Source organism: Peromyscus californicus, unplaced genomic scaffold (genome assembly GCF_007827085.1).
Source record: "Peromyscus californicus insignis strain IS unplaced genomic scaffold, ASM782708v3 Scaffold_5__1_contigs__length_169319896, whole genome shotgun sequence".
NCBI classification, from domain to species: Eukaryota; Metazoa; Chordata; class Mammalia; order Rodentia; family Cricetidae; genus Peromyscus; species Peromyscus californicus.
In genome coordinates, this window is record NW_026294573.1 from 48,733,097 (window position 1) to 48,755,475 (window position 22,379).

The 22,379-nt window shown below is 43.8% G+C and overlaps 1 protein-coding gene across 5 annotated transcripts in view; it reads right to left on the bottom strand.

The window, feature by feature from the left end:
• Dynlt5 (dynein light chain Tctex-type family member 5) overlaps positions 1-21,552 on the bottom strand; it is a 31,766-nt gene extending 10,214 nt beyond the window's left edge. Inside the window, exons 1-3 of one of the 5 annotated variants that reach the window (XM_052717525.1) lie at positions 20,996-21,552; positions 19,117-19,256; positions 6,178-6,269 (exon numbers count right to left, since the gene is read on the bottom strand). In XM_052717525.1, the coding sequence (XP_052573485.1) occupies positions 6,178-6,269; positions 19,117-19,256; positions 20,996-21,199 (436 nt within the window). In that variant the 5' untranslated portion in view covers positions 21,200-21,552. Of the gene's footprint in view, positions 1-6,177; positions 6,270-10,808; positions 10,959-19,116; positions 19,257-20,995 lie in introns of those variants that run through there. The other 4 variants (XM_052717526.1, XM_052717527.1, XM_052717528.1 and 1 more) reach the window with 4 other exon arrangements.
• Between the last annotated feature and the right edge of the window lie 827 nt (positions 21,553-22,379).

The window sequence follows — 22,379 nt, forward strand, 5'->3', positions numbered from 1 at the left end:
GGCCTCCCTGTGAGAGGTGTGACGCACCCTCAGGCTTGTATGTGCAAATGTATACACAGGAATCAATGTAATAAACATAATGAACTGCTAAAAAACTGAAAAGAAATGTAAGCAAGACAGGGTTTTATCCCCGTGAGAGTCTAATTTGATGCTTAGAGATAATTTCTGGTTTTAGTGGACTTAAACATTTTATAGATAATAATCACTGCACAAATAATAGTTACTGTTTACTGATCATGTGCTATGTGTCGGGGACTGTAACAAGCATGTATTTACCTTATGATATCTTTCTGTAGATCTTTGAGGGGACTCTCACAGTTATATCTGCCCCACAGATGGGAAAATAGAGGTGGAAGCCCAGAACCACATAGTAACAGAACTAGGAACGGATGCCCAGATTTATCTGGCTTTAAAATTTATATTCTCAACCACATCTCATCCATATTTGGATCAAAGCGTCAGATAAGTGAGCTTCAGCGTGGTATCCCTGGAATTAGCTGCATTTTCCTTCTGTGATCTGCCCAGGCAACTACATGAGCATACACAAGGTGCCACGGCTTGGTGTGTAGAGACTAGATTATTGTTGAATTGATAAAGAGGAAGAGTTTGAATCAAGAATGCTATCCAATTCTCTTTTAGTAATTAACATTATTCATATGCCTATGTCATGTAGGGGCTAAGGGAAAAAGGTGCATTAGAGTTAGGACAATTCCAAGAGGATTAAATGAGAGTCCCCTCTGGGATGTCTAAGAGAGAAAGAGAAGTCACACACGATAGGGTTGTTCCCTTCCACCAGCAGAAGCATGCCACCCCAGGCCTGAGCAATCCAGAAGGGAGCTCAGATTAGATCCCAGGAGGGCTGCATGGACATGGCTCCCTCAAGAGCACAATGTCCCTTGGCTGAGAGATGTAACCAGTCTGAGATGAAGCCGTGGCAGGGAGCCAGGGAGGTAAACCCTCAGGCCTCACACCCTTTTCATTCCTGCTGAAGTTTCGTTGGCTTTCCTCGAGAGAAGTTTATGGCCTATGACTGTAGTCCAGTGAGGTTAGCCTCCTAAGGCTCATTAGAGATAATTTTTATTTTGATGATATAAGAATGGTTGAGTTCAATTTAAATTGGGGTAGGAAAGTCAGACATGGTGGCACATGCCTATAATCTAAGCACTAGGGAGGCGAAGACAGGAGGATCAGGATTTCAAGGCCAGCCTTGGATACATAATGAGTGTGAGACCAGCCTGGACTGTGCGAGACTCTGTTAAAAATAAAGAGGGGGGAGGAATGAGGTGGGGAAGGAGTAAGGAAAAGAAAAGGTGATACAATGACTCTAGCAGCTAAAACATCTGTTCAGCAGAAATCTCAAGCAGTTACCAACATGTGGATGACTGGTCCTCATACCAGGGGCCAGAGACTATCAGAGACAGATTCCCCTATAGCAAGCTCCCAGGTGCCCACAGGTCTCTCTGTCACCTTCCTATGGATTTGTATAAGGTGTTCATTGTGCTCCACCCTTTAACTGAGGAGCTAGGGTAGTTGATGTCTTCTCGGGGGAGGGACAGTCTCTTTTCTTTAAGGATAGTTTACCATGCTCCACAGGTGGTCCCCCACACAGGAGTACATGGACAGCACATATTGAAGTCAATGGGTTATTGGGGTTTGGGGTAGAGGTGGACCTGGGAGGAGGTTAGGGGAAGGAAGGATTTGGCAATTAAGCTGATCAAAATACAATGACTGATGATATTCTCCAAGACTTAATAAAATATCTTTAAAAAGATTTCTACTCTTGAGTGAAGTCAAATTTGAAGGTGACTTTCCCCTTCGTGTTGAAAATATTAAAAAATTGTGCCACTTGGTCTGGATGACATTAAATGGATTCTGTCATTCAGAGAGATACCCCATCCTTTTCCATTCCCACTCCTCCCGCCAAGTACTCATATCACGGGACCTTACTTGACTGGTATTATTCCCAGGGTACCTGTTCTGCCTCGTGTTAACCCACCTGTCCTCATTGCTTTCAGAAAATGGGTAATTCTTCTAGTGCAGATATATTGGTCAGCACAGTGCTCTCCTGCCTCCTCCCACCCATGAGAGCAGCATCTACCCTTCTAAACTGATCTTCCTCTTGTCATCATGGAACAGGGAACTCTGTCACTGCCACCCATGAGCCCAAGGGTGGAGCATAGGCTCAAGGGTGACACAGCTCTAGGCTGGGTCCAAACAGCCCTTCCTTAAAAGTTTTATTTCAAAGTAGAAGTAGGTGTAAAAACAAACCAGCCTCTTGCTTGTAGGAAAAGCTGTGATTTTTAACCCTTAGGAACTGCCAGAGGCCACGTTTCCTCCAGGTTGGAAGGAAAGCAGAAGTAGGGGAAGGGAGCCTGGTTCCCAGTAGCTCCCAGGGTCTGCTGCTGTACCAAGTCCTTTCTGAACACTGCACATCCTTTTAGCTCACAAACATGATTCTGTCTGTAAAACTATTTTCCTATATAGTAATGAAAACTCATTCTTTATATCCTAGTGGTCTCTCCCCTACCCATCCGGAACCATCTGTCACCGGACTCAGATTGAGCCGCTGACATTCAAAGAGACAGAAACAAGGCAAGACAAGCTCCCGAAGCTTCTTAGAGTGACGGCGACGAATGCAATCAACAAACTCTGTCCTCTTCGTTTTGTGACATTAAGGAGGAAAATGTTTTAGATTTCAGAAGATCTGAAAAATGAGAATAAAACTTCAAAAGAAAAAAACTAGATTAAAGGGAGAATTGCAAAATCAACAAAGTGTGCCACCACTTCCTCCAACGGGGCTAACAGGAATTCCGGTGTCACAAGCCTGTCATCCCATACTTGGGAGGTGCGGGCTGGAGGGCCAGGACTTCAAAGTGTCCTTGGCAATGGAGTGAGTCTGAGGCCAGCAGCAGCCATCGGAGACTAAAACGAAACCAAGAAGGAGTTACTTCACATTATTTTATGCTAGGGTTCAAGGAGATAAACTATATTTTAAATGGTTAGAACAGCGCATACCAAGCCACAAAACACTCCTTAGACAGTGGTTGAGGTTGCTGTCTCTTGAATGAAGGGGTAGAAGAGGATTTGCCAGGGCTCAAAGGCTGCAGATGGTAGAGGATGTGAGTAGGACGCTTGATGGTCCCACACAGGAAGGACCCTGAGGGATCAACAGGTTCCAGCAAAGAAAATTTGACACCAGAGATGGGGCTTGAGAAACTCATAGAAACTGGGCCCCACAGTCCTTCTTTCCTACTTTCTCTCCCTCCTTCTCTTCCTTCCTTCTTTCCTCCCTCTGCCCCTCATTCTCACCCTCCTCCTCCCACCAATCAATAGTTTCCATCATGTTGGCCTGTCTGTCTGTGGGTGGCAAAGTTGGCTACTGTGGTGAGTGTTCTTCACTGCCAGCTTTCCTGGGCTTGGGCTCACCTGGTAAGCACATCTCTAGGCATGTCTTTGAAGGTGTTTTTCCAGAGAAGATAAATGGAGGAAAGAAGATTCAATCTGAATGAATGGCACCATCCCATTGGCTACTGTCCCAGGCTCAACGAAAAGGAAAAAAGTAAAAATCCACCTGAACACCCGTATTTCTCTCTTTTTCTAACTGATCTGCCCATATGTGAGCAAGCAGCCCCTACAGCTGTGCCTTCCTCATCATGAACCTTAAACCATAAGCCACACAAACTCTCTCTTCCTTACTTTGTTTTTGTCTATGATTTTGACACAGTATAAGAAAATAAACTAAAAGCTCTTCACTGATGTGATACTTATAGTCACCATCTCTAAAAAAGTTGCTACCTAATTTTAACCTGAGCTCCAGAAAAAAAAAAGCCAGGTGCAGAACCTAGTCCGTAAGTTATGGGAATCACATTGAATAAAACAAGAGGCCTTCATGCTTAGTGATCCCTGGGAAAGTCCTGCCCCTTTTAGCAGCAGTTATAGTGAATGGGAAGCAACAGACGGACATACAGCACCGACTCACACAGCATCCCTACGATCTGCAGCCCATCATGTTATTTACACACAAAGCAGCCAAGATTCCAGGGTGCTTTGCTTAAATGCCACCTTCCCCGGGTACTGTTGAAACCAGTGTTCAAGCTCAGACTGGATTCCAGAGCCTCTTATTTTCTCCCATCCTCTCCTCTCTGTGGTTAGTGAGCAAAGGTAAGTGGGGCTTTGTCTAAGAAACACAGCTTCCTTTCCTATTCTTTTTTTCCCTCGTGGACTATATTCATGTTTCACTTCACTTATGGTAGCTATAATCATTTGGATAAAAAGACAAACACACCATAACTTAAGATGTGTTTAGATGACGCAGATATGATAGCAGTGGTGGTGAGTTCTTAGCCGCTGAACCATCCCTCCAGCCTCAATGATAACAGCCCTTCCTGCTAGATTAAGTCCGCTTTTCAAAGCAACCAGTCAGCTCTACTAATAACCAAACTGTATTTCCAATACTACTTGCTCTTGGGTTTATTTTGCCTGTGAAAGGCACTCATAGGCCTTTAGTAAAGATTTTCTTATATCAACTTGATGTAGTTCTGGCTGGAGGTGGGAGGTGGGGGGTGCCGGTGATTGTCACCTTGATCGGAAGGTCAGTACTTCTGAAACTTTTTTGCTTGAAGAAATTGTAAAAAAAAAAAAAAAAAAAAAAAAGAAAAGAAAAGAAAGAAAGAAACAAACAAAAAATTATAAAAAAACCACAGGCATTTGCATTTAAACTGCTTTGTCTTGTTGCAATGGGATTTCAGAAATTTCTTCAGCACAATTTACTCAAAGTCACAGGCTGCCAGTGAGTAAGAACCTTTGGTTGATAAGCCAGGCAGTCGTGGCTCACACCTTTAATCCCAACACTCAGGAGGCAAAGATGTAGATCCCTGAGATTGAGGCCAGCCTGGTCTATAAAACAAGTTCCAGGACAGTCAGGGCTACACAGAGAAAACCTGTCTCAAAAACAAAAACAACAACAACAACAACAAAACACCCCAAAAGCAAAACAAAAAAAGATAGAAACTTTGGTTGAAAGTTGGAGAAAACTTGACCCAAACTCAGGTCACTGACTGGCAGGGCTGAGGGCCAGCACCTGGACTTGGGCACACCACTAAAGCATAATGGATGGTCAGAACATTTTCCTGTCCACCACGAGCAATGCGAAATGCCAGCAGACTAATTCTGGGGCCTGTAGTATTGGAGTGGGGGTGTCAGTCAGCCACCACAGTATTCACATCATGTAAGTGCATCCAAAGCTACAGTGTGTTTGTTCTTCTTTCATCTAAGTAATTACAGCTTCTCAAAATGAATGGAGAGTGTGGCCCATGAGAAGGAAGGAAGGAAGGAAGGAAGGAAGGAAGGAAGGAAGGAAGGAAGGAAGGAAGGAAGGAGAAGCAGTATTTCTTACTCCAGTAGTGTTGGGATCATTGAAGAAAACTGGTGATAAGGCCTTGCAGGGTAGGCTGATGGGTTATAATTTTCCTGGGGCTAACAGGCCACAGGAGGAATTACCCTGGCCCACAGAGTCCTTCTTTGCTCTTTGGTAAGTCTCTATGGAATTTATGTAGGCTGGCAATTATATATGAATTCAGATAATCATAGGTAGGCATACACTTAAAGAAAACAAGTAGGTCTGTGAAGAAACGAGAGTGGGAAAAGGTATTTGTTGTGGACTCCACCTGGGAACACAAGGGCAGGTGTGAAATTCTTTGTTTTCAAAGACCCAGAACCTCAATGGCAGTAGATAAACATCTCTGTCAACAGGGAACCACAGTCATCTGCCTCTGCACCAAGGAGGTATTTTTTTTTTTTCTCCATCATCCACAACATGGATTGGTTTTGAAGGATAAACATCCATGTACATCTCTTTCACACACATGTACATGGTCGATCCATAAATACCCAGTGAACCTGAATTCAACCCTATATTATTATATTGTAGACATTTGTGGCATCCAGAGATTCATTTGAAATTTAGGAAACCCTGTTTTCTGTTTTTGATTCTTTTTTTTTTTTTTTTTTTTTTTAAGAAATAAGTTTTGCTTCGATTTTGCAAAGCGAGACCGGAACTCTCACTTACCACAGACCCTCTCAAATTAAGGGGGCTTATCTAGGACTGAAGCCAAAACCAGGCTCCAGTTAAATTAGCACAGGCCACTGAATTAGAAGTTTAGCATATGGGCAGCACACCTAACTGGTAGGTGTTTTCCATGTGAACTGTAAGGCAGGAGGCTTCATCAGGCCGGCTGGGCTCATCCGCGTGGGACACAGTACTGTGGGAACTAAAAGCAAAGGAGGAAACAATAGTAATCAAGATCGTCACAATGTTATCAACACATAATATTTCTTTAAGGGAGTATGTGTACATACACAGAATCCACTGAACGTTTCCAATAAACCCTATATAAATAGCCCAATGACATATTTAAAGTCTGAAACAATTCAGAGATGGGAATACTGAAATGTAGAGAAGTTACGGGGATGGAGTCTCAGGGTCATGGTGAAAGTCCAGAGCAGGTGCTCCTGGGCTGATCTATGTAGTGGAGTGCGTGTTCCAAAAGCCATGGCCAAGGGAGTCCCTAACAAAGACACAAAAGCATATCCCACAGTAAACAAAGCTCACAAATGGCACTTGGGGGTGTAAAAAGAAGCTTAAAGTGTTGGGAAACAAATCCGTACAGACAAAGGGTATTATACAAAGCTCACTGTGATAAGTTCCACCAAATCCCTTCAGAATAAAAAAGAGATGGGAAACTCAGTCATCTATATGGTGAGAGAAACCACAAGTCACCCATACTGTAAGAGTCAATCAATGCCAGCCGCCTTTTCAGTGTGAAGGACTGGTCTCCAAGGCAATCTGAGCTGATCCAGGTGCTGAACGAGAAAGCCAAGCAAGGAGGAGCCCCCAGTGGGCCTCCGGCACCCTGTAATTCAACCTAGCTCAGAAAAAACCAAGTGGGACTAATGAACCTACGGCGGCGTTCTACCCCAACTTCCCTCCACCTGTGAAGATGGAGGTTAAGACAGATGCCATTTCAAAGGCAATGATATAACCCCCTCCGGCCGCTCTGCCCCCACCCGGGTACTCTGTGTGTCTCTGTGTGTGTGTATTTGTATCGGTGGATGTGAATGTGTGTTCAGAGTGACCGTTTCTCTGAGTAAAGACTACCTTTTTGCTCTAATTGAGTAACAAAGTGTTATCCAGATTTTGTTTGTTTTTTGAGATAGGGTCTCACTAAGTAGCCCTGACTGGCCTCGAACTATGTAGACTAGGCTGGTCTTGAACTTAGAGATCTACCTGCCTCTGGCTTCTGAGTGCTAGGATTAAAAGCATGCATGCAAACACCATGCCCAGCTTATTTGTTTTTAATTATTGGGTTTTTTTTTCTTTTTCTGTCTGTGAGAAGTATAAAATACTCAGTTTGCAGATGCTTGGAATTAGTGGGATCTGTAAATTGACAATTCAAAAAAGTCACATTTTGTCTAGTTTGAAAAGTCCTTTAGTACAGTACAGTTTATGGAACAAATTAAAGCTCACTCACAAGCGCCAAGAACATGATGACATTCTGGCTGCCTTTGTCACAATGCATCTTTGTGGTGGCAATTCCACCTTCCTCCTTCTAACACCTGCTTTTCTCAGTTTTCTGCTGCCGTTTGAAGTAGCAACCAACCTGTTAGGCCATTGTGGGTACAGGTGTTGTGGGCAGGACCAAAGATGATAGACAGCCCCTGCCTATGAAATGCAACCCAGCTGCGTGGAGATGGAGATTTGCTGATAAGTCTGCGTGCCCAGTATTATGCATGCTGCTTTCAATCTGGCAGCACAACCCCTAGCAGCTCTTTCATTTTATCTTTTTGGTGTCCCTCAATAATGTAAAGAAGCCATCATTCGGTCCATTTTAGAGAGAAAACAAATAAGGCCAAGGCCTTCCTGTCACACACGAGGAAAGGCAGGCTTTGGTTTCACACATTCCGTTTATCTCCCAGGAGAAAAGTCTAGTATGATTATACCAGACAGAATGAAAAAGGGGCAAGGACTACTGGAGCTACCAATGGCTGCAGTTCAGACATATGTGTGCACACAGCATGCGGGAGGCTTCTCTGTCTTCTACAGGTGTCACACTCAAGAGTCCCAGAAAACAGAGCTGATGGACAACTCAAGTTAGCTGGGTTTAAAATGCAGAAGGAACCGTTGTCCTCGTTATTGTTTTGCTCAGTGTTACTAAAGGTTAATAGTCGGTGCACATTATGATATTATTACTATGACGATGGTGTCTACTGGGCGGCTTCCAAAACCCAAGGGTTGAAGTCTGATGTACAGACTGGAAGTTTTACAGGCTGCTCTGTTTTTGAATTATTGAGGATGGTTTCTCGGGGCCTTTTTTGTTTGTTTTGCACATGTGTGTGTGTGAGGGGTGTGTGTGTATGTGCAAGTGCACACAGATATGTGTAGAAGTCTGAGGTTGGTGCATGGCATCTTCCTTGATCCTCTCCTATTACGGGACATCCAAGTAAGTCTGTTTAAGGGGGTAACAAGGATTTATTAAAGTAGTAAAGGGGAAGATACCCTTACGAACACAGAACCAGGTGAACAGCTGCTGTCTGTTCTGTCTGAGAGTGAAAGGATCCAGTAGTCTGAAACCACACCAAGAAGGAAAAGGATGAGGAGGAGAAAGAAGAGGAGGAGGAGGAGGAGGAGGAGGAGGAGGAGGAGGAGGAGGAGGAGGAGAGGGCAGGAGGGGGAGGAGAGGGGAGGAGGGGGAGGAGAGGGGAGGAGGAGGAGAAGAGGGGAGGAGGAGGAGGAGGAGGAGGAGGAGGAGGAGGAGAAGAAGAAGAAGAAGAAGAAGAAGAAGAAGAAGAAGAAGAAGAAGAAGAAGAAGAAGAAGAAAAAGAAGAAGAGCGTGACACCCCCCTTCCTTTTAAGTGATCACATAGGGGATCAGAAACCACACCCTAAGGCTTCTATCTCAAAGCTAATTGGTGGAATGAATTCCCACTACACTATCCACCTTACTTATTGAGGCAGGGTCTCTAGCTGTACACTGAGCTCCCTGATTCCTCTAGTTTGGCTAGGTAGCTCGCTGTGGGGGTCTCCCTTCTTTGCCCTCTCTGCCAGCCCCCTAGTATTACAAGGTAGTCCTCATATCCACTTGGCTTTTATGCATTCTGGGAATTCCATCTCCAGTCCTCATGCTTGTGTGGTGAGGGCTCCACCTGCTGAGCTTCTCCCAAGCCCCCAATGTCTTTTCTTTTGCACAGTAATCGTGTAAATAGTGTATGCTCATTGTAAAACATGCAAAACCCAGGAAAAGTGGAGATTAACTTTCCACGTTACTAACTCCAGGGCTTGGATAAACACTGTTAATGTTAAAAAGAGTGTTTTTGGATATGTGATGCTACATATGCAATTTTTTTCCTCGAAACTGTATCCTAGAAAATTTCCATGTCAGTAGCAAATATGCAGCCATATTTTAAATATCAGCTTAATATACAAACATTTTGCATTTTACTTAACCCTTTACTTCCCTGGGCCATTTAAGTTGCTCTCAATATCCCACTATTACAAGGGAACTTTTAATTACCATGTGGCAGGGATGGCCATTTTCATTTCAGTATTGTTCCTCTCTTTTCTTGGTAACAGAGCCCTAAACTGTGGGAAGACTTCTGTCTAAATGCAAAGCAAATCCTCGGTCCCTTTTTGTGCTGATGGGGTTCTGTGGCTTGTGAGCCACTGTGATGCCACCACAACTGTTTGGGTAGAAACTTGAGAAAGATTTCTCAAAACAAAACAACACAACAACAAAACTCCACATCAATAACTTTGGAGTTAGTCGATAGGAGCTTGTCCTCAATTTCCTTTGTCACTAGATTGTGTGGGATGGTAAGGGTCCCAGCAGCTTCCTGACCTTTTAGATGGTGGATCAGAACAACGGGAGCCTCGACCTCTAAACTGCCCCCACTGGGCTTCTTTTCTGTATTTCTATTTTGTCAGGGCACTATTTTGTATTTTTTTTTTAAAAATGGATTACCAGAAACATTAGATGTAACTGATACAGACCCTTGTTGACACAACGTCCACTGGAAACACACCACAGTAAGCTGTGTGAAAGGGAATTTGCAGTCAGTGTTGCTGGGGCCATGAGTCCTGGAGAAGATCATAGGTGTTTTACTAGAAGCCTGGACACCTTGACCACACAGAGGAAATGTTTGGGGAGCCTACTGCTTTCTACATCTTCAGGCTGACTGTGTCTCCAGGGGACTATAACTTTGTGCAACATTTTGAGAAACTTTAGTATGTTTTTTAAAGTGTGGGTCTGTATATGTGTTTGTGTCTCTCTGTGTGTGTGTGTCAGTGTATGTGTGTGTTTGTGTCTATGTATGTGTGTGTCTCTGTGTGTATGTGTGTGTGTGTGTGTGTGTCTGCGTATGTGTGTGTGTGTGGAGGGGGAGTGCCTTCACGTGTGCCTGTGCTCAGATACTCATGGAGGCCAGAGGCATCGGATCCCACTGAAGCTGCAGTTGAAGGTGTTTGTGAGCTGTTATAGGTGCTGGGAACTGAGCTTGGCTCTTTTGGCAAACCAGCCCATGATTTTAACCACTGAACTGTTTTTCCAGCCTGAAGTCTTACTTTTGAACACTGTATTTATGTTGGTATGTTTCACAGCATGAAGACTGCAGTGGTCTGAAAGAGAATGTCCCGTATGGTCGGGCATTTGAACATTTGGTGGCACTGTTTGGGGGAGGTTTAGGAGGCACAGCCTTGGTGGAGAAAGCGGGTCACTGGTGATGGACTTTTCAAGATGAAGGCCACACATACTCACACTTTGTTCTCTCTTCTTTGTCCTTGTAGCTCCCAGTGTGAGCTCTTGGCACTTGGCTCTAGCCGCTGTCCCTGCTGCTTGCTGCCATGCCTCGCTGCCATGACGGACACTTACTCCTCTGGAACCATAAGCTCCAATAAATCCTTCCTTCTGTAAGATGCCTTGATCATGGTGTTTTATCACAACAACAGAAAAGGAACTAACACAAGGGTAGGTGTAGGGCCTCCCTGGCGCTAAGCTAGCACTTTAGCCATCATGAAGAGCCAAGGTCTGATAGTTGGTACATTAGTGTGTGTGTGATGGATTGGAAATGGAGAAAGAAAGGAGAATGAGGAAAATACTAAAATAATATAGTTAGCACCTGAGTGAAGACTTAAGGAGGAGATTAAGATATTAGCAATGCCTGCAGTATGAGCAAGAAACATTAAACTAGGGTGTGGAGAGATGACTCAGTGGTTAAAAGCACTGACTGCTCTGTCAGAGGACCGGGATTCAATTCCCAGCACCCACGTGGCAGCTCACAACTGTCTGTAACTCTAAGATCTGACACCCTCACACAGACATACATGCAGGCAAAATACCAATGCAATTAAAATAACAATAAATTATTTTTTAAAAGGAACATTCAACTAGAATGTGGGTTAGGTATATTTTTATTTTCTTTGTTATTTTTATGTTTTTGTGGACAGATGTTTTGTCTGGATGTATGTCTGTGAGCCGTGTGCATTCTTATTGCCCACGGAGGCCAGAAGAGAGTGTTGGGTCACTTGGGACTGGAGTTACAGACTGCTGTGAGCCACCATATGGGTGCTGGGAATCAAACCTGGTCCTTTGGAAAGAGCAGCCAGTGGTTCTTAACCACAGACTCATCCTTCCAGCCCTGTGGTAAATTTTTAGAAATCAAAGAGCTCCTTTATTTTCAAAGCAGGGGGCTAGCAGTGCCGGTCTGGAACACAGGCTTACACAAAAGTAGGAATAGTCTGTTGATCAGCAGCACCACTGAAACTACTTGAATTGCTGAAGAGGAGCATGTGAGTTGCTCATTAAGTGCATTTAAACTTTCAACTGAAGGTGTAAATACAATGAACATTATCAACTACATGTCCCGACAATACAAGTGGATGAGGTCCAGTTCTGTGATCCAACTTCCCAATGATAATCCTTCCTAACATACAGTCTCATTGCCAAGAGAATGCTACAATCAATTTTATCTTAATTAATAATCAATTAATTGAGAGAAGGTCTTGCTGTGTAGCCCTGATTGGCTTGGGAGTTGCTAGGTAGACTAGACTGGCCTCCAAATCTCCACATCGTTGTTCCTCAAGTACCAGTATCGGGCATGTGCTGAAAATCTGATCTAAAAATTGGTACAAGCATGCAACAAACTAATTTCTGGCAGGAAAAGAGAAAAGAATGTCTACCTTTTACACAAAGGTATTTTTTTAATCAAAATGTGTAAATTTCATGTAAAAACCCATATTTGGAAGTGCATGCACTACTTTTGAGGACAGAATTGTAATCAGGTTTTTTGAAGTAAGAGTTACTGTTCCAAGTGTGCCTTCAGAAAGGGTGGGAGCATGTCATTAAAGTCATGTGCTGCCCCCCAGTGGAGAGACTTCACAGTGCACAGAGAAAAGAAGGCTATAGGTTCTGTATGGATCTGTGGTTGGTATGTAAAAGGAATAAAAAGAAATTTAAAAAAGAAAGAAAACAAGTACTTATTGCTACAATGTGTCAGTCAGAGTCGAGAGAGATGATAATACAAAAGAAAATTAGACTCCTATGCTCTAGAAACATGATGTAGGGAGTAAGATAAAATAAACACAGAAACTGCTTAATTGGGGACTAAGCCTATCTATGGATTTATTTTCTGATTATGTTTAAGACCCAAAGCATTCCAGTTCTTTTCCTAGTGGTAGATGGTGTTTCTTGTTCAGAAACATTAATTTTGTGGAAATTATGCAGCTTTGTGACATTTTATCCCATTTGGTCCATTTTTCTAGAAAGAGAAAGGTTATTGTGGAAACAGGAGTTGAAACTTTTCACAACTTAAAGCAATGAGAGAACAGCAGAAGGCATCGTCTCATGGGATGTATTTTTCAAGAACAGGAGTGGCTTTCGAAGGACAAAGAATATACCTACCTCTTGTGAAAAGTCTAGCCCTGGCCTGATTGAAGGAAATCTGGAGTGGTGATTAACAGAACAGAGTAGTCATGAGTGTGGGCGGAAGGTTAGGACGGGTTCTTGAAGCTGTGGGCTAGTGCTCATCTGAGAGGAAGGGAGGTGAAGGTCAAGGCCAGGTGATAGAATCCCCTGCAGGCCCTGGAGGAGGCATAGTTTCAAAGCCACACTGCAATCATGAGAAGTGATTCTGGGGGCATCTGAGCCCTGGCTACCACACCTCACTGTGAAGTCATCAATGAGGGGTGTGGCCAGTCATAACATTTCCAATGCGAAGGAAACAATTACTCTCCTCTTCTTCTCATTCTTCTTTCTTCTCCCTTTCTTTTTGTCTTTGGAATAGATACAAACGGACTTTCAACAAGGAGGCGAAAAGGAAGCTTGCTTTGTACTAAGCACTCAGAGAAATGCTTTCTATAAGCTGTAAATTCATCTTAAAAGTCACCCTGGACTTAATATATACACGGACTTGTGAGTCCAATTTATTTGAAAGCAAAAGGACACACTTGTTCAAGAATTTACATAATGCAATAATAATGCTCATTCACTGATCAAAATGTTTCCTGAAGGACAGTTTTGTGTCCAGGGACTATACTGTCTTTGAGGTGTCCTATCAGGAGACACAAAAGGCAATTAAGTGCCTTGCCTCTATGGAACTTACTTTTTATTATTTTAAAATGTATTTATCATTATTGTCCACACGATATGTGTGCTGAATAGCCAGATCCACTTCTATCCCCACTTGTCGCTGTAGTGTTTGATATCCTCTCTCTCAGCACTTTGCTCACGACAGGTGCAGAAGGGCACCTTGTTCTAAGTTACACATCTCTGGTTTCCAGTCTGCTTGGGCATCGCCTCCTACTCTGCTTGTGCCCTTTGGGTTTTCCTCTGGACACTGTCATATACTTTGACTCTGTTTAAAACTGGCTTCCTTTTTTATTGTTAACACACAACTCCATATATACATATATAATCTAGCAGTCTACTAACTGTATTATTATTATTATTATTATTATATACTTCGTTAAAATACTACATTTTGTTGAAGTTCTATTTATCAAAGACATTTTAGTTTTCCTCTGGTTTAGGTTTTATGTTGGGATCTCGTTTAAGATAACTTTCCACTAAGTATGGCGGTGGATAACTATAATCTAAACACTCTGGAGGCTCTGGTGGAGGATTATGGATTCAAGGAAGCACAGGGTGGTAGTGGTGGTGGTGGTGGTGGTGGTAGTGGTTGTGGTGTTGTTGTTGTGGTGGTGGTGTGTGTGTGTAACGGGGGGTGGAGGGTAAGTGGCCTTACTTCTAGAACAGACAGATTCTCCTGTGCTTTCTTCTATGTGCTTTATAGCTTTCAATTCTCTGCCTTCCATCTGGAGTAAATCGGTGTTAAGTGGAACAAGGATCAGCTTCCTCTCCTTCTTTACAGTGAGAGAGTTTTCTCCTAAAACAATGTCAGACACAAGAACCCAAACCCTCCAATGTCCAAAGCCATGGTGATGCATGCCTCTTCTCTCAGGGCTAAGAAAGCAGCAGTGTGAGGATCATTGCAAATTTGAGGCCAGCCTGGTCCCCATAGTGAGTTACAGGCTAGCCTGCCTTAAAAAATAATTTATCATTTCCTCATTTATAGAAATAAATTGGTGTAAAATAGAATCTCCTCTATTTAATCCATAGTTTCCCAAAGAAGTTGCAGGGAGGCCATTGTGTTTCACTTAGAAACATGACATTTCAGCTTCTCTAAGCCTCTCTCTCTGGGGCAAAACTGTATTGAAGCTTGATGCAGATGGCACTTTAACACATGCTCCAGCTTGGGTCTTCTATCTTCTAGCATTTCCCTCAGGCGTCAAAAGAAAGGATAGCCTGACCTCACTTCTGATGTGAGGGCTCTTGGATTGGAATCCTAGAATAAATTCATTCCATATAAAATTACTTGTCCACTGTCTGCCCAAGCAAGGTCCTACAAAGTCCATGGGGCAGTGCTTTCCAATTGGGTCATTCACTGAGATACCTAGCTGGCTATGCAGTGTTCCCAAGTGGCTCTCAGTGTACTGGAACAACAAAGGTCTTTATGCTTGATCCCTTTGGTGCCTTTCTATGGCTAATGTGTGGCACACTAGCAGACATGTACTACAGGCTCACTGTATCTCGGGTAACTAACTGAAGGAAGCCAATATAGTGTAATTGACCTGCTTTGCTAGATAACTTCAACACTTTCTGGTGGAGAATGATGGGTGCACACAGTTTTTGTTCCATGAATCATGGGAACACAGGTTTGAGGCAAAAGACTCTGTGGTCTCCAGCATTCACCCAAACCCACAGTAGAACTACTGGCTTCTGAACTAATATGCCTGGATAACATGTCACATTAGCCATAGAAAGTAATTTGATCTCATGGTTTCTGTTTCCATTTTAAGGACAGGAGACGAGAACTTCTATTCAAATGCTGTCCAATGTCAGCCAGAGGGTGAGTTTCCGGTAAGTAAAACGCCATTGTGAATATCTGTCTGGCTGCATGAGTAGGCAACCCAAGGTTCTGGTGAACAAAGGGGACAGGGGCGTTCGTGCACATTACACACAGAATGCCACTTTCTGTGCAATGACAGTATTTGGCTAGTCAAAGTCTTTTTTCTATTTGCTAACTCTGTGGTTTCAGTTCTCAACCTCCTTGAACTGCCATTTCTTTATCTGAAAATGGGGTGATGCCCACACCTGTTTAGTAGAGGAGACACTGACCAACATTTCTGGAAGAAGTCAAACAGTGGGGGGAACTTTGAGGTTTGGGGGCCAGAAGCTTCCTGTTGCTGTAGTCTGCCTCTGCTGCTGTGGTCCCAAAATCAGTGGGGACACTGCACTGAGCAGGCAAGCCATGGTCTAAAAACTGTATTTATGAATGGTGGAATTTGGATTCCTACCAATATTTGCATGCCACAAAACGGTGCTCCTTTAAATTTTGATTCCAGCTATGGAATAAGCACTCTTAGCTGGGAAACCATAGCCAGCCATGTTTCAGACTGTACTTGGTCCTTGGCCATTGCTTGCCAGGCTAGTAAAGCTTCCTGGAAGCAGGACTGAGTCTGATGATAAGGGCTAGGTAAGTGTTTGCTGCTACCACTTCTCTTCTTATAAACTGTCTACATGAAAAGCCAAGTTCAGATTTCCAATGGGGTGGACAACAACTGTTCAAAGAAAGTCACGTGCTAACCTGTGTTTTAGGTGGGCAGGATAAGGGGGCCCAGCTTCAGAGGCTTCATATTGCTGCTAAATGCAGTGGGGTTCTTCTTGATCCAAGCTACTCAGATAATTAATGGCTTTATGACCAGTCTGGGCAGCAAAGACACCCCCTTATAAAATAATGCTTCTTTTTTCTTTAATGACACATAAGAGAATGTTATAAAGCATAACTTGAATAAAAAGGATCTAGTTCTAAAAGCAGATGGCAATGCTTACATTGAATACACATGCACTCTTTCTTTCACAACACAGGAGGCACTTCAAATGTTTATTACGCCCAGGATGACAGTTAAGCATCAGTCGCAATGTAGAGGACTGAAGACCTAAAATTCCAGATGAAAGGGCAAATCCATGCTGATCTTATATCACATCCCAAAGAGATCCACCTTCACTCTACTTCTTTGCCTTCCTTCTTAATGTGTCTACTGCTACAAAGACAAGTGAATTCACAGTGTCTTGAAGGAGCTAGATTAAAAAAGCAATGACCACATAGATCTAAGAAGAAAGAGGAGAACAGCATGAGAGAGAGAGAAAGAGCCTCCAGCTTAGTCTGAAGGTGGGGCTTGTCCAGTTTGGGTATTTAGTGAGCTTCCTGAAGAGGAGGAAGGAAAAAGGAAAGAAAGCAGAAAAGAGAAGAGCATTTCAGACAGGGAGTGGAGTTCTAGCCAGCAGCAGCCGGGGCCAGGAGAGTACCTAGGAAGAGCAGAGTATGGCCACAGAGGGCAGCATGCCAGCAGGAGTGGGGGCGACGGTGCTGTGGGAACTGGAAGGCATCTGTGGCCTGCCTCTTGAGTCATACTCTAAATTTGGGACTGTGTCTTGGCCATTGTAACAAGTTATTTGACCCGAAGGACTCAGCTATTTCACAGTAAAATATCAAGAATGAAGGTGGCCAAGCAAGAGCAATGTAGGAGATTAAATGAGATTATGTTCAGGTCCTGAATGCCCTCCAGGAGATGATTGATAATACTGACATTTAGATTTTGAAAAAAATTATTTTGAAATAATTTTCAAGAAAAAGATGCATCATTTTTGGACACATTGATTTCATAACCTTTCTACTGGTTGAAAACTCATAAGAAGGAGAATCACCAATATCATAAGAATCGTGGTTTGCAAAGAGCGAACCAGGGCTATGAGACGGCAGTGGATAAAGGCCCTTAGTGACCAGTTTGATGACCTGAGTGCTCGTAATGGAAAGAGTGGAGCATCCTGACTCTTGTTGTCCCTTGACTGCCACATACATGCCATGGTACGCCAGCTCCCTGCCCCTAAGTAAATAAATATAAACAAGTCTTTTTAGATGACTTTCTACTTTGTTTTGGAAAAGATCAACGAAAGTGGAAAGCTACACTGGTCTTTGAATTTGGGTATTGTTTTAAAGCCACGGGGACATTCTATCAAATTCTTACTTAAGTGGTCTCGATGAACAAGCAAGCTGCATTTAGGTGGACAATTATTTTTTAAAGATATTTGAAAAAGAACACGCGGCTGCCTCGGCGACTTGGGTCTGTAGCACCAGCAACTTGGGTGACGGAGGAGAGAATGGAAAGCTGAAAGCCTGCTGTTGGAACAGAGAGAATCCAATGCCATTCTGGGCAACTTAGCAACCCTGTCTCAAACCAAAACACAAGAGGAGGGCCGGAGTGTAGATCAGTGACAGAGTGCTTGCGTAGTGTGCAAGGGGTTCTGGGTTTAATCACCAGTGCCCTAACCTCAAAAGACAGAGGGGTGCACGAGAGAACACTTGTAATAGTGTAGAACTGGCAGCCAGCACAGCCGAGGACTAGAAGCAGGAATTAATCATTGTAGCATCCTTCTGACTCAGGGTGGGGTTGTTGCTCTGTTATACTCAGCTCCCCATATGTCAAAGAGGGAGACTGTGTTTGCAGTCTACACACTTGTAGGCCGGAGAGTGAGATTGTAAACAAGTGTGAGTGTAAATTGAGTCACTCTGGTAATAAAAAGACTCAGTTTCCACAACCCTAATTAATTATGGTCTGTTCTGCAAAGCACGATAGCTCCTGCTTCCCAACCACGGTGTTAACGTGGGGTGTCCTCAATCCTGTCTATTGTGTACATTGCTTGACCATTATGTCAGGTAATTTGTTTCATCTCCTTGGGAATAGTCATCCAAATGGAATGCCATGGGAATATTAAAGATGGATTCATTTCACTTTGGCTCACTAACTGTACTGCTGAGAACCAAGTAGAAATTTTTTTGTTTGTTTGTTTTGTTTTGTTTTTCAAGACAGGGTTTCTCTGTGTAGCTTTGCACCTTTCCTGGAACTCACTTGGTAGCCCAGGCTGGCCTTGAACTCACAGAGATCTGCCTGGCTCTGCCTCCCAAGTGCTGGGATTAAAGGCGTGCGCCACCACTGCCTGGCAGAAATTATTATACAGTGAAAAAAGAAAGAAAGAAAGAAAGAAAGAAAGAAAGAAAACAAATGGAAAATGTCCAATAGTTTGAGAATGATTAACTGATCCTGATTACAAATTCATAAAATATTATATAGCCAGTTAAGAGGATATGGACAAAGACTGAAAACATAGTACAGAATTTGTATTAAATAGTTGCTATGTGTATGTACATACTGATTACAAAATGTGCAAACTGAAGTTTTATAATGTCGAGGAGAATTTAAGGGACTTGTGAGGGCAGCTGGTCTGCAGTACAGGTGGTTTTTGTTTTTGTTTTATTTTGCAGAGCAAGAGGTAGTTTTCAACAGTAAACATGCTGCTGGGACCAATGTACGCCTTCTCTCCCATTTTAAATATGTCCGCAAAGACCAAGGGCATAGGCCCCCCCCACCCCTCTCCATCCCTAGGAAAATGTTTTGGCTTTTGGTAAACATTACTCATAGTTGGAGGCTCTAGACATTCCGGTACTCACTGTCTGACGCGCCAATGACCCTCCTTCTGTCGGAACTCGTGATTACTTGGGGAGCACACACTCCCTCTTTTCCTCAGTGCAGGAAACAGTTTATCTTTAGCCAAGGCTGACATCATAACACACTCTAGGAAAAAATAATGCTGTTTTTTTAAAAAAAGAAAGATATGAAAATCTTTTAGTTTCTGTGGCTAAACTTCATCCCAGGTGGAGGACCCAGCTGCTTGTGTTACCCTTTTGAATGGGGATTGAGGTTTCCTGAGAGCAGTGATATGTAGTGTAAGCAGTTATTTTGTTGTGCCAGTACAACTGGAAATAGGTCATTTTTTATGCAATATTGTACCTAACTTGCTGTGGAATTATCTTTCCGTACACTATGTAATTTAAGCTGTGATTGGTTTAATAAAGAAACTTTCTGGCCAATAGCTGGATGGGGTAAGGTTAGGTGGGAGAACCAGACTAAGGACACTGGGAAGAAGCAGGGTGGAATCAGAGGAGTCGCCAGCGAGATGCCGAGAGGAAATGGGGTGCAAGATGAAAGAGAGGTAACGCCATGTGACAGAATTATTAATAGAAACGGGTTAAGTTGTAAGAGCTAGTTAGTAAGAAGTCTGAGCTATTGGCCAAATATCTGTAATTAATATTAAGTCTTCATGTTGGTTATTTGGGAACTGGCAGACAGGAAAGAAAAGTACGCCTACACTAATTCATACAGACATTAATCTGTAGCCAAAATGTTTAACTGATGGGCAGGAAGAAAGTCACCACGGAAAGATGGGTGTCTGTAGAAAGATGCTGTCCTGCACCGCAAGTCAATATTTTTATTATTGTTCTGCATCTAATCTTGGTGTAAGTTTTCGAGTTAATTTTTGCTGTTGTGGCTGTGGAAGGCAATGTGGTGCCAGAGCCTGTGCTTGGATGAAGTAGGCAAACTGGAGAGTTCTCACAGGGAGAACACAGTCCTACAGAGTTGAGTCCTGTTTCCCATTGTGTAGACTACAAGTCTGCTGTAAAACCCGGCCGCCCCATCCTTCAATGTAAAACTTCATTAAAAAAAAAAAAAAAGTCTTAACAGAGCTATGAGGTCAATCATGGGCCTAAAGTAGTCTCAAAAAGGTGAGTTAGCCCTGCATTTCGATAGCTGAGTCTCCTGACTCAAAAAGCCAAAGCCCCAAGGTGTCTTCCTACACATGCGCACTAATGAAGGTGTATACACAAGACCCCCAGCCTTGTTGTTTGGTGATTTTGACGCTCTTTGGGAGGTTTTCTAGAAACCGTAGAAAGAAATTCGCTTAAAAAAAAAAAAATCAGGTTTACTTTAATTTTGGAGAGACAAAAAAACGGCCACCTTACGTCATGAATATGCCACCCATCTCATAAATATTCATAAACTTGGAATTCCACTATGAAGAGCCCACTGCGCGGCTCCTACCCCCTGAGCAGACTGTGTTAGTCTGTCTTTGGAGTATTTGCTTTGCTCTACTCAGTAGTCGTCTGTTTAAAGCATGACTCCACTGATTCTTCCCTTCCAGAAGAACTAAGAACTGCACTCCTAACTTGAGGGTGTATCCCCGCCCCCCCCCCCCCCCCCCCGTGCTTGCTAATTCCGGAGAATTAGCTGGTCCCAACTCTGCTAGCAGGCAAGCCCTCCCTAGAGAGACCCCAGATGAAATCGAGAAGTCCCAGAGGTGCAGCGAGTAGGGGAGATCGCTGACGACCAGCGCTTCCCAGATGAGTCGAGCATCATCCTTTGAAGGTCAAACTTGGGACCACTTTTTCTGGTTCTGTTGAACTGGGTGCAAAGATCTCCATTTCCCCACATGGGCCACTCCCTCCCCAGGCTCCTGTCCTGGACCCTCTATCCCCAAGCGCCTACACTGACCTGCTGTGCGCCGGACCACCTGGACCTGGGATCGTCCTCAGTGGAGCTGCAGAAAGACTGGCTGCTGCCTCCGGTCTCTCTTGGTCTTGTAGTTCCCGTGGGCACCCATGCCGTCTCCAGGGTGACCTCCCCAAACACTGCCCAGGCCGCCCCTCCCCGGCGCGGTGGGCCTTTGAGCAGCTCTAGACTTAGGCATCCCATCATTACTGTGTCCCTGGGCCTTCCCAGCCCTGCTGCCTTGTGGGGCTGCCACGATCTGACTGCAGATGCATCCTCAGATTCTCCTCATCGTACTTCTCTCCCTGCGGATGTCAGGGGCGCTAGTGGGAAACACGGAAGTTTTCCAGGACATCACACCCGAGACACGAAGACATAGGAGCTTACCTGTCCCCTCTTCCCCCGCTGCTGATAGATGCTGTGCAGCGATTCAGTTTTATTCCGTAGCCCCAACAACTGTGCCACGAAATGACTGCTCTCTCATTACAGAAGTAGTGAACTGAAAACTGATGTTGAACAATGTGCCTGGGGCGCACCCGAGCACAGGGTCTTTAAACCCTGCTGTGACAGAAGCAAGCTGCACTCCCTCACTTCCTTGGTGGGCTCTTCCCAGACTACTGAAGCTTAAGAAGTTTGCAAGGCAGGCTGTTTGGGGTCCAGGGCCCACCTTCTTTCCTGCCATAGTGAGCACCCACTGAATGAAGAGACCAGACGCCACCCATAGCACACAGCCTACAGTAGTGTCCTTGCCAGGATGGTAACTGAGCATCCGGACTCCAGCGCAATGTTCAAAGAGCCCTCAAACCCATCTCAATCCCTGTTTACACAAAGATAAGAGCAGGAAAGAATTGCTCTTGACTACTACCAGATAGAAGTTAGATCTATTCAGTGATCTATAGCCGCTACCCCCATTTAATCTGCTTAAAGAGCCGGTGATGTAGAGACGCCATTGTTCCATTTTATTTTATTTTTTTACAGATTTATTTATTTATTATGTACACAGTGTTCTGTCTGCATGTATGCCTGCACACCAGAAGAGGGCACCAGATCTCATTACAGATGGTTGTGAGCCACCATGTGGTTGCTGGGAATTGAACTCAGGACCTCTGGAAGAGCAGTCAGTGCTCTTAACCTCTGAGCCATCTCTCCAGCCCCTTTATTTTATTTTTATGGGGATATTGAGAACTGTGATGTATGTAACCTGCTCAGGCCTCTAGTCAAATCATGGAACCGAATTCCTCCTACCAGAAAGCCCTCGACTTTGCCAGACAGTGGGTCCACCATCCTCTCCCTTAATTATGTAATTATGTTTTCCAAAAACGTAGCTAAAATTTTAAGATGCAGGAAATAAAATGTTCACAGGTCAGTTTATTTTCATATTTTTCAT